The following is a 17,359-nucleotide window of genomic DNA, read 5'->3' as shown; positions in this document are numbered from 1 at the left end:
AAGCACTCTAAGAGTTTCTCTCATGACACACTCTATGCAGTAGACAAGAGCTGCCCGAATTAATAATCACCAACCAAAGCCAGGGCCTGTCAGCTCCTCAAAGTACAACTCCTCTTCTTCATGGCTTTCAAAAAGGAAAACATGCATGTCCTAACAAGGTTACACGTGAGCAAAAAATATGCCCAGATTACCCTGGAAGAGACTGGTATTTATACTTATTCTTCTTGTTTTGTATGTGATTACAGCTAGTTCTACCTGTCTTGTGTTGGAATGCCTTCAGGGATAGATATAGTCTAATACGATTCGATGTAATAAAGAAAACCCACAAAGCATAAAATGCCAACGTTTGTCTCATCAAAGTAAAAATGTTACTGCCTCAGGAATACTTCAGACACTTGAAAGGATTCGATAACAATGCCCTTCCCATTCTCAGTTGATAGGGATTTGAAATCATGCTGCTCTCCTTGGTTATGATAAAGGATTGCTTTGTTGTGTTTACCTGGTAATAACATTTTTATGTTGTTTTCCACCTCATTAGGGTTGAACTGGACCCTCACGTCAGGGACTGCGTTCAGACCTATATTCGGGAGTGGCTAATTGTGAATCGGAAGTAAGTTCATTTTTTTCCCTCTTTACATATATACTTACTTTATAGCGTTACCTTTTTATAACTTTTTTTAAAAATTAATAAACTTTTTTTAGAACAGTTTAGGCTTACAAGAAAATTGATTAGAAAGAAGTACTGAGAGTTCTTATATACTACCTCCCACACACATTTCCCCCTATTATTAATATATTGGGTTTTTTCATGTGTGTGAGGTTTTTATGTCCTTGAATGACCATGAATATTGATTTTGGGGATTCCAAATAAATTTTAGCAAGTAGGCAAATTTGCAAATGCAAAATCCGTGAATAATGAGCATTGACTGTATCTCGTATCACTCTTCTGCTCAAACACCTTCGAAGGCTCTCTATTTCCTACTATATCAAATATACACACCACCTGCTTGCCTTTCAAGGGCTTTAATAATCTGGCCCAACTCTATCTATTAAAACGTATTTCCCTTAACTCCTGGAGCCCCTTCCTTTCTCTGAGCCTACGTCTCTTCCTCACTGTTGCACCACATGACTGACTCAGTCCTCCCTCCACACCTTTGCTCTTGCTGTCTCCCCTCTGGGCATGCTCTCCCTTCTTTCATCTGTCTACCCAATCCTACCCGTGGATAAAAGATCATATCAAATTTCTTTTTTATTCGTGCAGCTTTCTCTGACTAACTTATCCTTCCTTGGATGAGTCTTACTTAAGTGTGGAATATTTGGTACAATTGATGAGCCAGTGTTGGTCCATTATTATTAACTAAAGTCCATAGTTTACAGTAGGGCTTATTTTTTGTGTTTACATTCTGTGGTTTTGACAAATGTAAAATGACGTTTATCTACCACTGGAGTGTCTTACCGAATAGTTTCACTGCCCTAAAAATCCCCTCTGTGCCATTTGGTCATCCCTCCCTGGCAACCACTTATCTTTTTACTGTCTTCATAGTTTTGCCTTCTTTCTCCATGTCTTTTTGTGGCTTGATAGCTCATTTCTTTCTTCGCTGAATAATATTCCACTGCATGGATTTACTATAGTTTGTTCATCCATTCACCTACTGAAGGAGAAAGTTACATTTTAAACACAAAGAATAGAGCCCTTTTATTTCTATTCTGATGAATTCCTGGGGGGTGGGGGTGGGGATTAATGAATGGAAATTTGGCTTCAGATTCAAAGGGCACATTTAAATTTATGACCAAGAAATAAATTGCTTGCTTGCCTTCAAGTCAAAAAGGCCCTTCTCTCCTGGGTTAATTAAATGTTCTATGACATTGTCCTGAGCTTTTTGTCTCCATGCCAATGACCCGGACAGTACCCTCTAATAAGAAGCATCTACCCACGCTGGAATTCTCAACCTGTATGTGTGTACGTGTTGGGGAGCTGGCTGGGGAGAGTCTGCAGTCAGGGACACACCCCACTAGAGAAACATCAGAGAATCTGTGACAACACACAAGTAGTTTGAAATTCTGATATCCTCACCTCTCCTATACTCCAGTAAGAATTACTGTTCTGTGGGATAAATGATGAAAGACTTCGGAGGTTGGGTTTTGTCCAGCTCCTGGAAGTATGCCATTGAATTTGTGCTGATGTGTTTTGGAGTAATGTCAGTATGCATACTATTTTCAGTAGCTGAGAAAGAGAAAGCTTCACTTGTATAAAGTAATTAAGAGAAAGTTAGATGCTAATCCATCATCTGTTCTAACTTGAATAGAAAACCAAGTTTGCTGGGCAGTCAAATAAGATTATACTTTGCTGGTAATAAATAAAAGATTTCAGAACAGGTTGTTCTCATGCTTTTAAATGTTATAATTAGAGGTACTTTCTGGATATGAAGGTTTGAGAGAAATCTGAAAAGGGACAATAAATAGAAAGGTCCATTTTACTACATTTGGTTTTTATTTTCTATTTGGGACACTGCACTTTTTCATTCTTCATGGCAATTCCCATTGGAATTTTTTTTCTCTACCTTGAACAAACTTCAAGGACTCTTTTTAGAATACTCATTGTAAAAATTTTGGAGATCATAGCGAAACAAAAAGAGAAAACAAAAATCACTCAATTTCGCTATAGACAGATAACCACCATTAACATTTGATGTGTTGCCTTTGAATCATATTTCTTTATATATATTTGTATAAAAATTAAGTCAGATTATGATACTATTTTGCAGCATGCTTTTTCAGTCTTCACAGTAAGTGGTAACTATCTCTTTGCTATTAAATATTCTTCCTCAAGACAATTTTTAATGGTTGTATAATGTATTTATAGAAAAATTTATTTAAACAATTTTAATGTTTAGATGATCCCCTGTTTTTCAGTGTTATACCCAGTATAGCAACATTCTTGTGTATAGTTATGGTTTTTTTCCTTTGGAATAAATTCCTACAAGAGGAGTTTCTGTGTGTCTAACTGTATGCACAAATTTAAGGATTTGGGAATAATATATCGGAAAGATTATTAGCAAGATATGCATGAATCCTCAAGAATATTGGATGTTATCTTTTAATAAATTTCCAATTTTATTTGTAAAATGGCTGTCTTTTATTTGCAGTTTCTTTGATTGTTTCAATTTGGTATCTTTTTTTCCATAAATTTGTCGTCCATTTGTAAGTTTTCCTTGGTGCTCTGCTTATTCATTAAATTTGTGCATCTCTATTAATGTATTTGTCTGGTCTTGTTTATCTTTAGGGCTGCTTTTATTTGGTAAGGATATTAACCCTTTGTATGTCATATAATACAAATTCCTTACCCAGGATACTCTTTGTCTTTTAAATTTGTTTATACTTTTTTAACATTCAAAATTATTTATTAGTAAAATTTATATTGACAGTTTTCCTCATGATTTATATTTTTGCTGTCATGCTTAAAATTTAATCCATAAATCTAATATTATTTACTAGGAATTTTGGATTAAAATGTTAAACTAGACCATTAGCCACTTTGATTATTGCTTCCGTTCCCTCATGTGTCTCCATTTGTTTTTATCTCTCCTGTAGGAACAGTGGTTTTTCATATATTTATTCTATGCAAGTTTTGTATCTTTTTATTTTCACAAAACAAAGCAATGTCTGTTTTAACTTTATGTTTGGCAACATACTGAGGATGGAGGTTGTCATTGGCCCCGTTATCTGCGCACTTGGGTAACGGACCAGCTTGTTTCCCAGAAATTAGCTAATGGACAGGAGGACATGTGCAACTTCGAAACTCGTTGTCAGTTTCTGGCAAGCTTTGACTAGTGTTTAACTGAGGAAGCACCTTTTCCAACCCCACTGTTTGACTTTTGGTGCTCTAAATCTACTACTCTAACATAAAGGCTATAATTCCTATTGCACAGTCCTCCCAGGATCATTCTGCCCTCACGTGCATCCGTAATATTTTATTTGTGGGGAGAATCCAATACACTATTCCAGGTGCCCTTCATCTCCCAACCCTACATACATATTCAGCTAGTTGTTTTCTATGAGTTGTTTCTATATGGTTGCAGAATGATGGTAGAAAGAGAAAGGCAAGGAAGGTCGTGGTTCTGGTGGTGGTTCATTTCAGTAAAATCAGGTGGAACCTGTGAATGGCTTCATAGATAAGCCACTACAGTGAAGAAGGAGAATTTAGATTTCTGACTATCATAGACATTGACTGTTCGGGGACTGGCAGGAAGGAAAGTACAAAGTGCCTTCCTCTGCATTGCCCTTTGGGGAGACAAAGTATGGTACATCCTTCTCTTTCCAGCTGCATCTGATCCACAGAGATTCCGTCTAGACTTAGGCATTAAGTTATCTGTTTTGGTGAGTTTCCATTTTTTTTCTGTGTCTTCATAGGCAGGGAAGTTGGAGAAAGTCACAATAGTGGTTGCTGACCAGTTGTTAATTAGCAATTAATGAGCTCTCCTTTAAATTTGTTATTTTATGTGCTCAATCATGTAAGCTTGTTTTGAAAGAAATCAAGTAATAAGGAGTGTATGAAGTAAAAAGCTAGTCTCTTGCCTCACTGCTCGCTTGCTCCCTGCCCTTCTCTTCAAGTCACTCTTTTTTTTCTAACTTTTTTTCAGATTTATTTTTTTATTGAGGTAACATTGGTTTATAACATTATATGTTTCCCATCTACAACATTATATTTTTACTTCTATGTACCCTACAGCATGCTCACCACCAAAACTTTAGTTTCCATCCATCACCGTATAGTTGATCACCTTTACCCATTTCATCCTCCTTCTGCCCCTTACCCTCTGGTAACCACTACTCTGTTCTCTATTATCTACGTTTTTGAGGGTTTTTTGTTTTTTTCAACCCACTCTTAACTGCATGGAGGTCATTGTGTAGCCTCCCAGATCTTCTTTTCATGCCCTCACAAACATACATGAATATTCATATTTACATAAATATTTATGTATGCAAAAATACACATGTAAATAAATATTTTACATACATACATAATATACTTTGTTTTCAATAATGTCTTTGAAATCTTTCCATATCAAAGACCTATCCCTTTCTTTTAAAATGCTGCCTGGCATTCCAGGGGTGAAGGAAAATACCATAAATTATTGACTTTCTTACTGCAGTTGTCTCCATTTTCCACAATATAAATGATACCACAATGAACATCTATGCACATTTGCCTCTACACATGTGTGAATATTTCTGAAGGTAGAAATGGAACCAGTGCATATGATATAGTCTAATAAGTACTGCCAAATTCTTCTCCAGAAAGGTTGTGTTAATTTACTCCATTACCAGCTAGACATGAAACTGCCCTTTCTCCTCATATCCTTGCCAAGGCTGGATATTATTGATTAAAATAAAATTTAAATTCCTCCAATCTTATTCTAGTTATAATTTTAAACCAGAAGCTATTATACCCACTTTCATAATATTGTTTTCTATCACTGGGTTTTCTCCCCTTACCTATCCTAAAATCCCAGTTAAAGATACACTTACCATACACCCTGAAGTCCCACTCCTGGGTATTTACCCAAGCAAAATGAAAATCTGTGTTCATTTAAAAATCTGTATGCAAATATTTATAGTAGTTTTTCCAAAAACTAGAAACGACCCAAATCATAGTCAGTGGAGGTAATGGATAAACAAACTCTGGTACATTCATGCAATGGAATACTACTCAGCAGTAAATTGGAACAAATTATTGATACATGCAGTAACATGGATGAATAAGGTATACTCTGAATAAGGAAATAAGACTAAACATTTAGAAAAGATATCGAGAAATATTCAGAATAATTTCTGTTTTGGGATTCCTAAATGCTAGCAAAATAAGCAAAATTTAAAATATAAATCATATTGTTCACCAATATCAATTAATAAAAAAGTATTTGGGGGGACTTTTTTTTTTACTGAAGTGTAGTTGATTTACAATGTTGTTTAGTTTCTGGTGTACGGCAAAGTGACTCTGTTTGGAAGCAAATGGAATGACTTTCGAGGGTTAAAAGGCCAGAGAGACTCAGCTCACAGCTCAAATCTCAGTACATCAGTCGGTAGGTTATGTTGGCAGCTTTTCTCACAACCTAAGGTCTGTGAAGTTGGTTTTTGTTCTGTGCGGAAGGACACCAGACTCACTGAGGTGGCTAAAGTCAGGGCTGCGCCCTTCTGTGTACTTGGCCAAAGGCAGCCCTGTTGAGGGAAGGACTGAGGAACAAATATGTGTTTTGCATCAACTGCGGGCCTGGCCTGCCCTAGGCACTGGGGTTGCAGCTGTGAACAGGACAGAGGCAGCGCCCTTTACAGAGCTCAGAATCTAGGAGGGCAGAAAGCACTAGATAAGAGTTGGAAGGGGAGCACTCCGCAGTGCTGTAGATGTCTTTAATGAGATGGTTTAACTTGGTCGGGGGCATCAGGGAGGGTGTCCCCAGGGAATAATAATGATAATAAACAGCCTTTATTGTGAAAAAAATATGTATATGTATTCTTTTTTTTAAAAATTAATTTATTTATTTACCTATGGCTGTGCTGGGTCCTCGTTTCTGTGCGAGGGCTTTCCCCAGTTGCGGCGAGCGGGGGCCACTCTTCATCGCGGTGCGCGGGCCTCTCACCGTCGCGGCCTCTCTTGTTGCGGAGCACAGGCTCCAGACGCGCAGGCTCAGTAGTTGTGGCTCACGGGCCCAGTTGCTCCGCGGCATGTGGAATCTTCCCAGACCAGGGCTCGAACCTGTCCCCTGCACTGGCAGGCAGACTCCCAACCACTGCGCCACCAGGGAAGCCCCAGTGTATGTATTCTTTTTCATATTCTTTTCCATTATGGTTTATTATAGGATATTGAGTATAGTTAGCTGTGCTATACAGTAGGACCTCATTGTTTATCTATTTTGTATATAGTAGTTTGTATCTGCTAATCCCAAACTTCTAATTTATCCTTACCCCCCTCTTCCCCTTTGGTAACAATAAGTTTGTTTTCTATATCTGTGAGTCTGTTTCTTTTGTAAATAAGTTCATTTGTATCACATTTTAGATTCCACATGTAGGTGATGTCATATGATATTTGTCTTTCTCTGTCTGACTTCACTTAGTGTGATAATCCTCTGCGTCCATCCATGTTGCTGCAAATGGCATTATCCCATTCTTTTTTTTTGTTTTTTTGGCTGCATTGGGTCTTTGTTGCTGCGTGCAGGCTTTCTCTAGTTGCGTTGAGCAGGGGCTACTCTTTGTTGCGGTGCGCGGGCTTCTCATTGTGGTGGCTTCTCATTGTGGTGGCTTCTCTTGTTGTGGAGCACGGGCTCTAAGCACATGGGCTTCAGTAGTTGTGGCGTGCGAGCTCAGTAGTTGTGGCTCGCGGGCTCTAGAGCGCAGGCTCAGTAGTTGTGGTACATGGGCTTAGTCGCTCCGTGGCATGTGGGATCTTCCCGGGCAAGGGATCAAACCAGTGTCCCCTGCACTGGCAGACGGATTCTTAACCACTCCGCCACCAGGGAATTCCCTCCATTCTTTTTTATGACTGAATAATACTCCATTGTGTGTGTGTGTGTGTGTGTGTGTGTGTGTGTGTGTGTGTGTATACATATATATACCACATCTTCTTTATCCATTCATCTGTAGATGGAAGTTTAGTTTACTTCCATGTCTTGTCTATTGTAAATAGTGCTGTAATGAACATAGGGGTGCACGTATCTTTTCGAATTATGGTTTTGTCCCGATATATGCCCAGGAATGGGATTGCTGGATTGTATGGTAGTTCTATTTTTAGTTTTTTAAGGAACCTCCATACCGTTTTTCATAGTGGCTGCACCAATTTATATTTCCACCAACAGTGTAGGGGGGTTTGGGGGGACCTTTTCGAACAATTCCTGAGAAGAAATAACTATTTAAAATATTTATGAAAATGATTTTGGTTCCAGTTGCTCTAAGTGTGCAAATCATAGTGGTAAAAAAAGAAAGTAGATCCATGTGTGACCAAACTTCATTTTATCTTATAATATTTATTTTCTACTTTCTAACAGAGATCTTTGAGAGAGAGCCTCACATGGGCATTCATAAACTTGCTAGCTTCTTCAAAGTTATTCTCACCAATATTCATTAAGCAACATGTATGTATATGCCAAATGGGTAAGCTTTTCTAGTGTATAAAATCCTTAGGGGGCTTTCCCTAAGGATTCAAATAAAAAGCTTCATGTGATCTAATGTCCTGGCAAAAAAACCACCCAACTCAAAGTAATGGAAAATATAGGCAAACATTAAGTTGCTTCCTAAGATTACACTACCCTAAATGACAACACACTGAATTAGTGAGTGTTTTTCCTGAGAAATCCAATTTTAAGGGGAAAAGTTCCCAAAGGAATTAACTAACGTTAATTTGTTCTAAGATGGAAAGAAAACAGTGAATTAAAACTCAAAATTCACACTTGCCCTTTGCCTTTCCTAGGATGTGTACACTCCAGAGGATATTGATGTCACAGGTTCAGTGTCACATACTTCTTCATAAGGAAACCTGTGTGGGCCACAGGAATAAAAATCCGGAAACAACCTAGCTTAAGACCTTATGTGTGGTAGCCTTGGAGACCAGAACTATATCTGGTCTTTAGCTTTAGCTTTAGCTTTCTTCCTTGTGTCATAAAATGCACTTATTTCCAAGAGTGTCTACTTACAAGTGAATCCACACCCCCCAGCCAATTACAGCCATGTGCCTGCTTCCATTTTCTTCAAGTCACTTCTCTCTACGCCTCTTTCTCCATCGGGTATGGTATAGACATGAGCTGAATTCTAGGACATTTCCCCCAGCTTTAAGATTTTAAGATAAAGAGTTCATACACCATATCTGAAAAATTTTATATTAGATTTTCTCCTCAAAAGAAGCTTAAATCTGGGAGAAATGAAACTTATTTGGTTATTGTTCTTTTGCTATTTTATGCAAGCGTATGCTTTCTTTTTTGTCCTCCATTTTGTTAGAATGTTTTCTGAAGTCATTTACCTGGACCGCCCGAAGACACTAACAAATGGACATTTTTAAAAAAAATGAGTTACAGAATACTGTTAAAAATTCATTCCACAACATGTATACTCTAACCCTATATCTGTGTCACCCTCAGGATTTGGGGGATGGAAAGTGTTAAGACTAAATGTATTCCATGGCTGTGGATTTGAAACCGGAGCAAACTGTCCTCCCCTTCCTCATTCTAGATTTAACATCTACTTCCCCATTTTGAAATCTCAGAAAGTTGCAAAGCTACCTTGTGACAGCAAGGGTAAAGCTGGCTGGAGAGGAGAGGCCCAGGGTTGGCAAACATGTAAAGATAACTCATTTCAGAAGTGCCAGCCACAGAAGTCAGAAACCACCACGGGGTAGGTAGTGAGACTGCTGGCTGAGCGCCATCAGCGACAAGAGTCCCAGCCTCATTACCCTACCCGGACATCTGAGCCAAATAAAGCCATGTTCCTGTTGAGCCTATTTGCAGACAAGAGAGAGATGGGCAAGTAGCCAAATGGTAGAAAGAGTATTTCTCATGAAATAAACACAACCTATTGCTTCTCCAGAGAACTGTGTTCCTTTTCTTCAAACACTACTGTTACCCATTTAGGGACAGTCCAAAGACCAAACATATTTTGAGAGCGTTCTCTTTAGAGGCAGTGTCATGGAGTAGACAGAGTCTAGACTGCAGAGTCTGGGACTTGGGTCCAGATGCTGGCTCCTTATGTAATGGCTATGAGACCCTAGGCAAGTGACTTAATCTCTCTGAACCGGAGTTTCCTCAAGTGTGAAATGGGGAGAAATGTTGCTCATTTTGAAGGCTTATTGTGAAGACTGGAAAATAATAGATGTTCCTTTTCTTCTTTTTCCTCTTCCCCTTCCTATACCCTTTTCTCTTTCTTTCCTCTCCCTTCTTGTACAACTTGGTGTGAAAACCATCAGAACAAGTTAGCCATCCATGACTCAGGGTGGGGAGTAGCTGGAGAGGACCAGAATAAGGAGTTGAAGGCCAAACACAGTGAGGAGGACACACATTTAGAAGGGCTGCCTGGCATGGAGAATCAGAACCTACATGGTGTGAGGAGGGTATCTGAGCCTGGGGCAGCCTGGCATGTGATACCAGAGCAGACATTCTGAGTAGAATGAGGGGGTGTTACATGGGGGAGAAGCCTACCACGAGGTGTCAGAGCCCAGGCAAGGGACAAGGATGTCCTTGTGGGAGAGTGTCCTGGCACTAAGTGTCAGTGCAGACTGAAGAAGACATCATGCCAGAGGGGCAAGCCTGGTGCAGGGTGTCAGAGTCAGAATATAAGGAGGGCAACATGTGTGGGCATGGAGGGGTGCTGTTAGCAAGGGTTACATATAAAGGGATTAATCAAATAAGTAAGTATTTTAAGGACAGTAGGTGTTAGATTTTTCACTATCTGAGAAGGAAGTTAAAAATATGGAAACGAAGAAAACTGGAATGGATACTGTGATGTCAGATTGAGATTGCAAGGATCAACATGAACTCCTGGCTTTCAAACACACACACATACACATACACACACACACACACACACACACACACACTCCATACCTAACTCTGTTCACTGAGAAGACATAGGAGGAGCAACACCTTAATAGCAATGAGCACACCCAACACCTACATCTTGGCTTCTAAGAACCATTTTCCGCTAAAAAGAATCAGAGCTTCTTGGAGAAATGACTGATTCCAGGGTTGAGGAAAGGAAAGTATAAGATCAGCCTGAATATCTTGTGGCAGAAAGCAGGATGTGATCAGTGACTGCTGGGGACATGTAAAAAGATGTAAGAGCCAGCTGAAGGGATTCACACTGGTCGAATTGAGGATAATTAGAGCACCAAAATAAATAATAGAAATGGATTAAGATATGTTGAATAAAATAGGAAACTGTGAATCCATATTGATACAAATCAAACTGAAAGCTTGATGAGGAATGGGGCATTTGCAACAATCAAACCCAAATGGAGGGACTTTCTAAATAATGACTGGCCTATAATCTTAAGGTCATGAAAGTCAAGGAAACACTGAGGAACTGTTCCAGAGTGAATAAGACTAAAGAAATGTGACATATAAATGCAATGCATGACTTTGAACTAGATCCTTTTGCTCGAAAGGGCATTTGGGGGACATTTGGTGAAAGTTGAAAGGGGTCAGAGGATTAGATGGTAATAATGAATCAATGTTAATTTCCTGAATGTGATGGTTGAATACTAATTATGATGGAGAATGTCCTTGTTTGTAGAAGTTACACACTAAAGTATTCAGGGAAAATGGAGAACTAGGTCAGCAACTTACTCTCAAATAGTTTGAGAGGGGGGAAAGGGCTTTGTACTATATTTGCAAGTTTTCTGTAAATTTGAGATTGTTTCAAAATAAAAGGAAAATAATATATGTTAGGTGCCTGGCATTGTAATAAAGACTACAATGCCAGGCACCTAACATATAGTGGGTCCCCTTTACCGTCCCATGTGTTTATCTTGCAGCTGCCGTGCGTGTAGGAGCTATTGTGCCCAGAGACATTTGAGCAATTCACTCTACCTCCCAGCCCCTTAACCTCCCACTTTGGATTGGTGGTGGTGACCAATGCCTGACTGGCACAATAGCACTGGTGCAAGGGATACCATAGTCCCACCTCTTGTCTCAGAGTGGGACAGTGGGACAACTTCGCAATATGATCCTTCCAGAGCACCCTGTGTATCAGGCCAAGAATTTATCTGAGCTCTCATCCTTAGTTGACTCCTTCTGCTTCCCTATCTCTCTTACAGGCTTTTCCTCAAGAACACACTCTCAAAAATCACATGCACCTGAGTCCCTGCTTCAGACTCAGCTTCTAGGGAATCTCAACTCAGACAATCACATAGACAATCACTAAGACAATTACCAGTCCAAGAAATGTTAGCTATATTATCATCAATGATAATACCATTAGATGCAATACCAGTGCATGTATTATAGAACTAGATACCCTTATTTTGTGGATATGTTGAATTTAAAATCTCCTAACATCCCTGTTTCTGCTAAACTATATAATAATTTCTATATGAGAAATTTACTTTCTACCAAAACCAAAAGTAGAACTCTGAAAAGTGCTCACTTTAGGATTCCACTAGTAGAATTCTCCCCCCAAACAATTAAACACCTGAAGGATGCTGTTGACCTGGTTAAACTTGTTGCATTTCACCCCTTCCGGGAAGTCTTGGTGGATATCCTTTCCCAGATGTGCTGGTAAAACTATGGTTTAGATTGGATTTGGGGATTCCAGTTTTCTAATATCTTAGTAGCAATGGTTCTCAATGAGGGTAATTAATGTTTCTGTTTTTAATTGTCTCAATGACTGGCGTGGGCTACTGCATTTCACACCGTGCAATGCATGGGGCATTACATACAATGAAGGATCATCCCAAATTCAACATCCAACACAACTATCAAATGTCCTGCTGGACATTAAGGGTGGTGAAAAACCGGTCTATAAATATCCAAGCCAAGCCTCTATGCCATCTTACAAATATTTTTGCACTGAATTTTTCAGGAAAACAACTATCATGTAAATATAGGGGAAATTAAACTTTGTGCTGATTAGAGCTCTACAAGAGTTTTCCCCCATTTTGGAAAATCACATTACTGACAGCAGTACTGCTTTGTGGTGTTTGAGTCACCCATACAACACATCTGTTGCAGTCTGCTTTTGCAGGTGTTATATTTACAGCGATTCTTCCGGCAGGTGCAAACAGCTATTTCATTATGTTCTCTGGTGTAGTTGTGTCCAAGCATTTGCATATTTACATACATGCTATTTTAGGTATTATGTTTCTTTTATTTCTCATTTATATAACAGCTGGGAGATCTTATTGACTTCTAAAAATGAGAAAGTTGATGGGTTATAAAGGTGGCATTATAAAACATTGGTTACAGAGAAAGACAGTGTTGGGTCTGACAGATTTGAAAACGCTTGTGTGAGAGGAACACGATATAGATATTTGCTTGTTAGAGTTTCATTCGTTCTCCCATTCAACAAATGTTTAGAAAATATCTCCTGAGAATAAGGCACCAAAGAAGATGCAAAGAGGAATACACAGGAATCCTAGCTCTAAAGGAGTCCCTGTCCTCAGCAAAGTCATAGTCTAGTGAGAAAGAGCACATATTTAGCAGGGGAGATAAAAATTTAGACAAGTAATTAGACTGTAACATAGAATATTATAAAAACTTCTAAGAGAAATACAAACAACATGCTTTGAAAATTCAGAGAAGGGAGCAGTTACTTCTGGCCAGGTTAGGGAAGGCTTGGTGCAAGTGCTGGCCTTTGAATTGGGCTTTCGTGGGAGTGGATTTATGGGGATGGGGAGTCTGTGTGTAACAAGTCAAGAGTGGCTCAGTGATTTCCACAGCTGGATTGCTCTTTGTCACTGCATAGGCTGATGAGCCTGGCTTGCTTTCCATACTTTTAGAAAGCAAATAGCTAAGCACCTTGACAGCCAGAGCAACAAATGCATGTCATAATAAGCAATTATTGATCAGGGAGACATTTTTATGGTGTTTTGGGAGTAACTGAATTATATGCACTGATGTGTTTGAATTTTAATTGTTTACCAGTTCACTGGGAGTAAAATATGGAGTAATAAAACAGATGGTACCCCATTCCTTGATATCCCAGCTCTCCTTGAGCATGACCTTCCTTCAGAATTACCTTAATCACCCAGGATGAAAGACAAAGTCTAAGGGCTTTTATGATGCTGCTCATAACACTCATGAAATGTTTCACTGTCACTATGGGTAATACACCAAGAATAAATAGCATGTAAACAAGTTTAATTACTTCAGAGTTTTACTCTCCACCAAGACACCAAACACATTCTTAAGTTATTCTCTCTTTAGTTCATTAAAGATAATTACAGAGAAAATAATGCTTATAATATTTACCATCACCCAAAGGATGCCAGTAAACAGCAATACATACAAAATTGTCAAAATATGTGGAAATAAGATGAGATAAACAAGCAACCATGGCACCGTTGTATTCATTAGATTAACGGCCATTTGCAAAAGTCATGAAGAGAAAAGCACTATGATTTTTAGAGCAAGGACACAAAACTTTGTGCTATAGACATGAAAAAGATAAAATGGAATTCATTCAAGGCATCTTCCAGTCTAAGTAACAGAGGCAAACAGTTTAAGTAGGAAAATACATTTTTCCCAAAAGGAGAACAGGACTTTGTGCTTCTGTGTAGTTTTAATCTTTCTCTACTAAGTTGAAATCTAAAACTTTCCTCTATCCTGCATGAGCAGCACTATTTGTCTGATTTAAAAGTCTCAATTATAGAACCTGAGTGGCAAATGTCCTATAGAATTATGAGAGTGGGAGGGAACACAAGTGGCCATTACTCTACTCCTCTGCCCCCTAAGTGGGATTCAAAGCCATTATCACAGATAGCAAGGACATAAAAGACTATTCCTAGGTATTATAGAGAAATGTAATATCAGCAAGGAGATAATGGAGGAATAAGAGCTAACTAAATCAGTGTTTGACTGTATGGTTATGGATGACAAAGACATGTCCATAGACCAAGGGGGGAAAGCAAGGGTGGGGGGGATGGTGGTGGTGGTGAGATGAATTGGGAGATTGGGATTGACATGTATGCACTAATATGTATAAAATAGATAACTAATAAGAACCTGCTGTATAAAAACAAAAAAAAAGACATCCATAGAAATAAAGCGGCTTCATTAAGCATGGTCCTCCAGAGGAAAGTAGTTTTTTCCCCTGTGATGCATTAAAATATATGAGATAGAGTTTTGGGTTCATTCCTCTGACATACTAAGATAAGTGCTTTTTCTGAAGTCCTCAGAAAATCTTATTTCACTTGAAAGGAATATTTTGCATAGGTTGAATTGAAACTAGAATAGCCCTAAAGTATAATTCTTATGATTTTTCAAATCTTATCTTTATTCCATGAATACATACATTTTAGTGCCTATGATGTGAAATCTATCCTGGACCATTGCATTAAAAGAAATCTTCAACAACACTGAGTTGTACCTTTTTTTTTTCCCTTTGCTTATAATACCTTATTCATTGGTCTAATTTGGATTATTTGTCCACTGACAGGGACAATTGGCATATAATTGAGCCATATTCTCTAATACTATTTAATAAATATCATTAAGTAGTAGCAGATATTTACTAATTTATTGCCATAAGCCAAGAAATCTTCTAAGTATTTTACATATGAGAATTTATTTATTGCATGCAGTAGAACTGATGACCTAGGTATTATTCTAATTCTTATTATCCTGATAAGGAAATTGAGGCACAAAGAAGTAGAGTAATTTGCCTTAAGTCACACAGCTTGTAAGCTGTGGAGCCAGGACTTAAATCCATTCACTCCTGCTTCAGTGAGACCACCATCCTATAATAAACCGTAGCGAAGTATCAGCCCTTATGTTGAATGACTATTAAATGTACATACTATCCTAATTAATGCCAGGCATAATCCGAAACTGTCCATTGATTTGGAGGTAATTATAATTCATCCTTTTTAGACTAAAGTTCTGTGAGTTTTGACAAATGCATACAGTTGTGTAACCACTATTACACTCAAGATACAGAACGGTTCCACGCCCCCACCCACCCCCCAAATTCCCCCAGGCCTCTTTGTGGTCAACCCCTTTCTCTACCCCCAGGCGCTGGCAAGCCACTGATCTCTTTTCTGTCTCTACAGCTTTTCCTTTTCCAGAATGTCATATAAATGGAATCATGCAGTTATCTTTTTATTTTTTTCCTGGCCTCTTTTACTTAGTATTGAATACTTGCTCTGTGCCACTTGCATAACCCAACACTTCACCCCTCCCAAAGAGTTATAAACTGTATTTGGATCATTGCTTGTAGCTCTCCTACATTTCCTGCTTTACCTGTCTTCCATTTGATCTGCCTAATAAATCCTAACCTCATTTCACGTCCCTTTACCAGTTTGCTCAGTGGTTTCCTAATAGTGTGGGAAATCAAACAAAACAGGTGCATATTTGTGTGGTTGAGTTTGCAGCATGTTTTCCAGGAAGACTTTGAGTCATAAAAATGGGGAATACACATGTTGGTTTCTATAGTTAATATTTGACAACGTATATCTGTTGCCTTTTTTGTGATGGTCTAACTTCTTTCTCCAGTGACAGTGCTAGACATCATATTAAACCCTTTCCATAGCAACACATTTTTAAAAATTGAAGTATAGTTGACTTACAATAGTGTGTTAGCTTCAAGTGCATAGCAAAGTGATTCAGTTATATATGTATATGTGTATATATATATATATATATATATGTTTTCAGAATATTTTCCATTATAGGTTATTATAAGATATTAAGTATAGTTCCCTGTGCTATACAGTAAATCCTTGTTGCTTATCTATTTTATTTTATTTTTTTTGAATTTTTGAATTTTATTTTATTTATTTTTTATACAGCAGTTTCTTATTAGTTATCTATTTTATACACATTAGTGTATATATGTCATTCCGAATGACTATACTACCCAAAGCAATCTACAGATTCAATGCAATCCCTATCAAATTACCAGTGCAGTTTTTACAGAACTAGAACAAAAAATCTTAAAATTTGTATGGAGACACAAAAGACCCCGAATAGCCAAAGCCGTCTTGAGGGAAAAAAATGGAGCTGGAGGAATCAGACTCCCTGACTTCAGACTATACTACAAAGCTACAGTAATCAAGACAATATAGTAGTGGCACAAAAACAGAAATACAGATCAATGGAACAGGATAGAAAGCCTAGAGATAAACCTAAGCACCTATGGTCAACTAATGTATGACAAAGGAGGCAAGGATATACAATGGAGAAAAAAGTCTCTTCAATAAGTGGTGCCAGGAAAACTGGACAGCTACATGTAAAAGAATGAAACTAGAACACTCCCTAACACCATACACAAAAATAAGCTTATCTATTTTATGTGTAGTAGTTTGTATCTGTTAATCCCATACTCCTAATTTATGCCCCACCCCCTTTCCGCTTTGGTAACTGTAAATTTGTTTTCTATGTCTGTGAGTCTGTTTCTGTTTTGTATAGATTCATTTGTATTATTTTTTAGATTCTACATATAAGTGATATATAATATTTGCAACATTTTTTAAACACAGCTTTAATAGCGTGCATGGAGTGGCGATTGAGAATGGCAGCAAAGATTTTCGGTACATAAATCATTTATTTCTATTTTTTCTTAACCATGTCCTGCCTTTTTTATTCATTACTAAGAACATTGATTTGGAGATTAAATGTTTTCCTCTATTTTTATCTTCAAACGACCTTTATTCACTGCGTCCGCA

At 38.1% G+C, this 17,359-nt stretch overlaps 1 protein-coding gene across 2 annotated transcripts in view; it reads left to right on the top strand.

Annotated features, from left to right (window-relative positions):
• Window positions 1–17,359, top strand: part of DOCK8 (dedicator of cytokinesis 8) — a 224,329-nt gene that overhangs the window by 65,476 nt on the left and 141,494 nt on the right. For both annotated transcript variants that reach the window (XM_007182233.3, XM_007182234.2), the window contains exon 4: window positions 539–610. In XM_007182233.3, the coding sequence (XP_007182295.1) occupies window positions 539–610 (72 nt within the window). The remainder of the gene's footprint in view (window positions 1–538; window positions 611–17,359) is intronic.

The sequence above is a fragment of the Balaenoptera acutorostrata genome, chromosome 6 (genome assembly GCF_949987535.1).
Source record: "Balaenoptera acutorostrata chromosome 6, mBalAcu1.1, whole genome shotgun sequence".
In the NCBI taxonomy this organism is placed as follows: Eukaryota; Metazoa; Chordata; class Mammalia; order Artiodactyla; family Balaenopteridae; genus Balaenoptera; species Balaenoptera acutorostrata.
The sequence above is the reverse complement of the archived record's forward strand: the minus strand, read 5'-3'. Positions and strand labels throughout refer to the sequence as shown.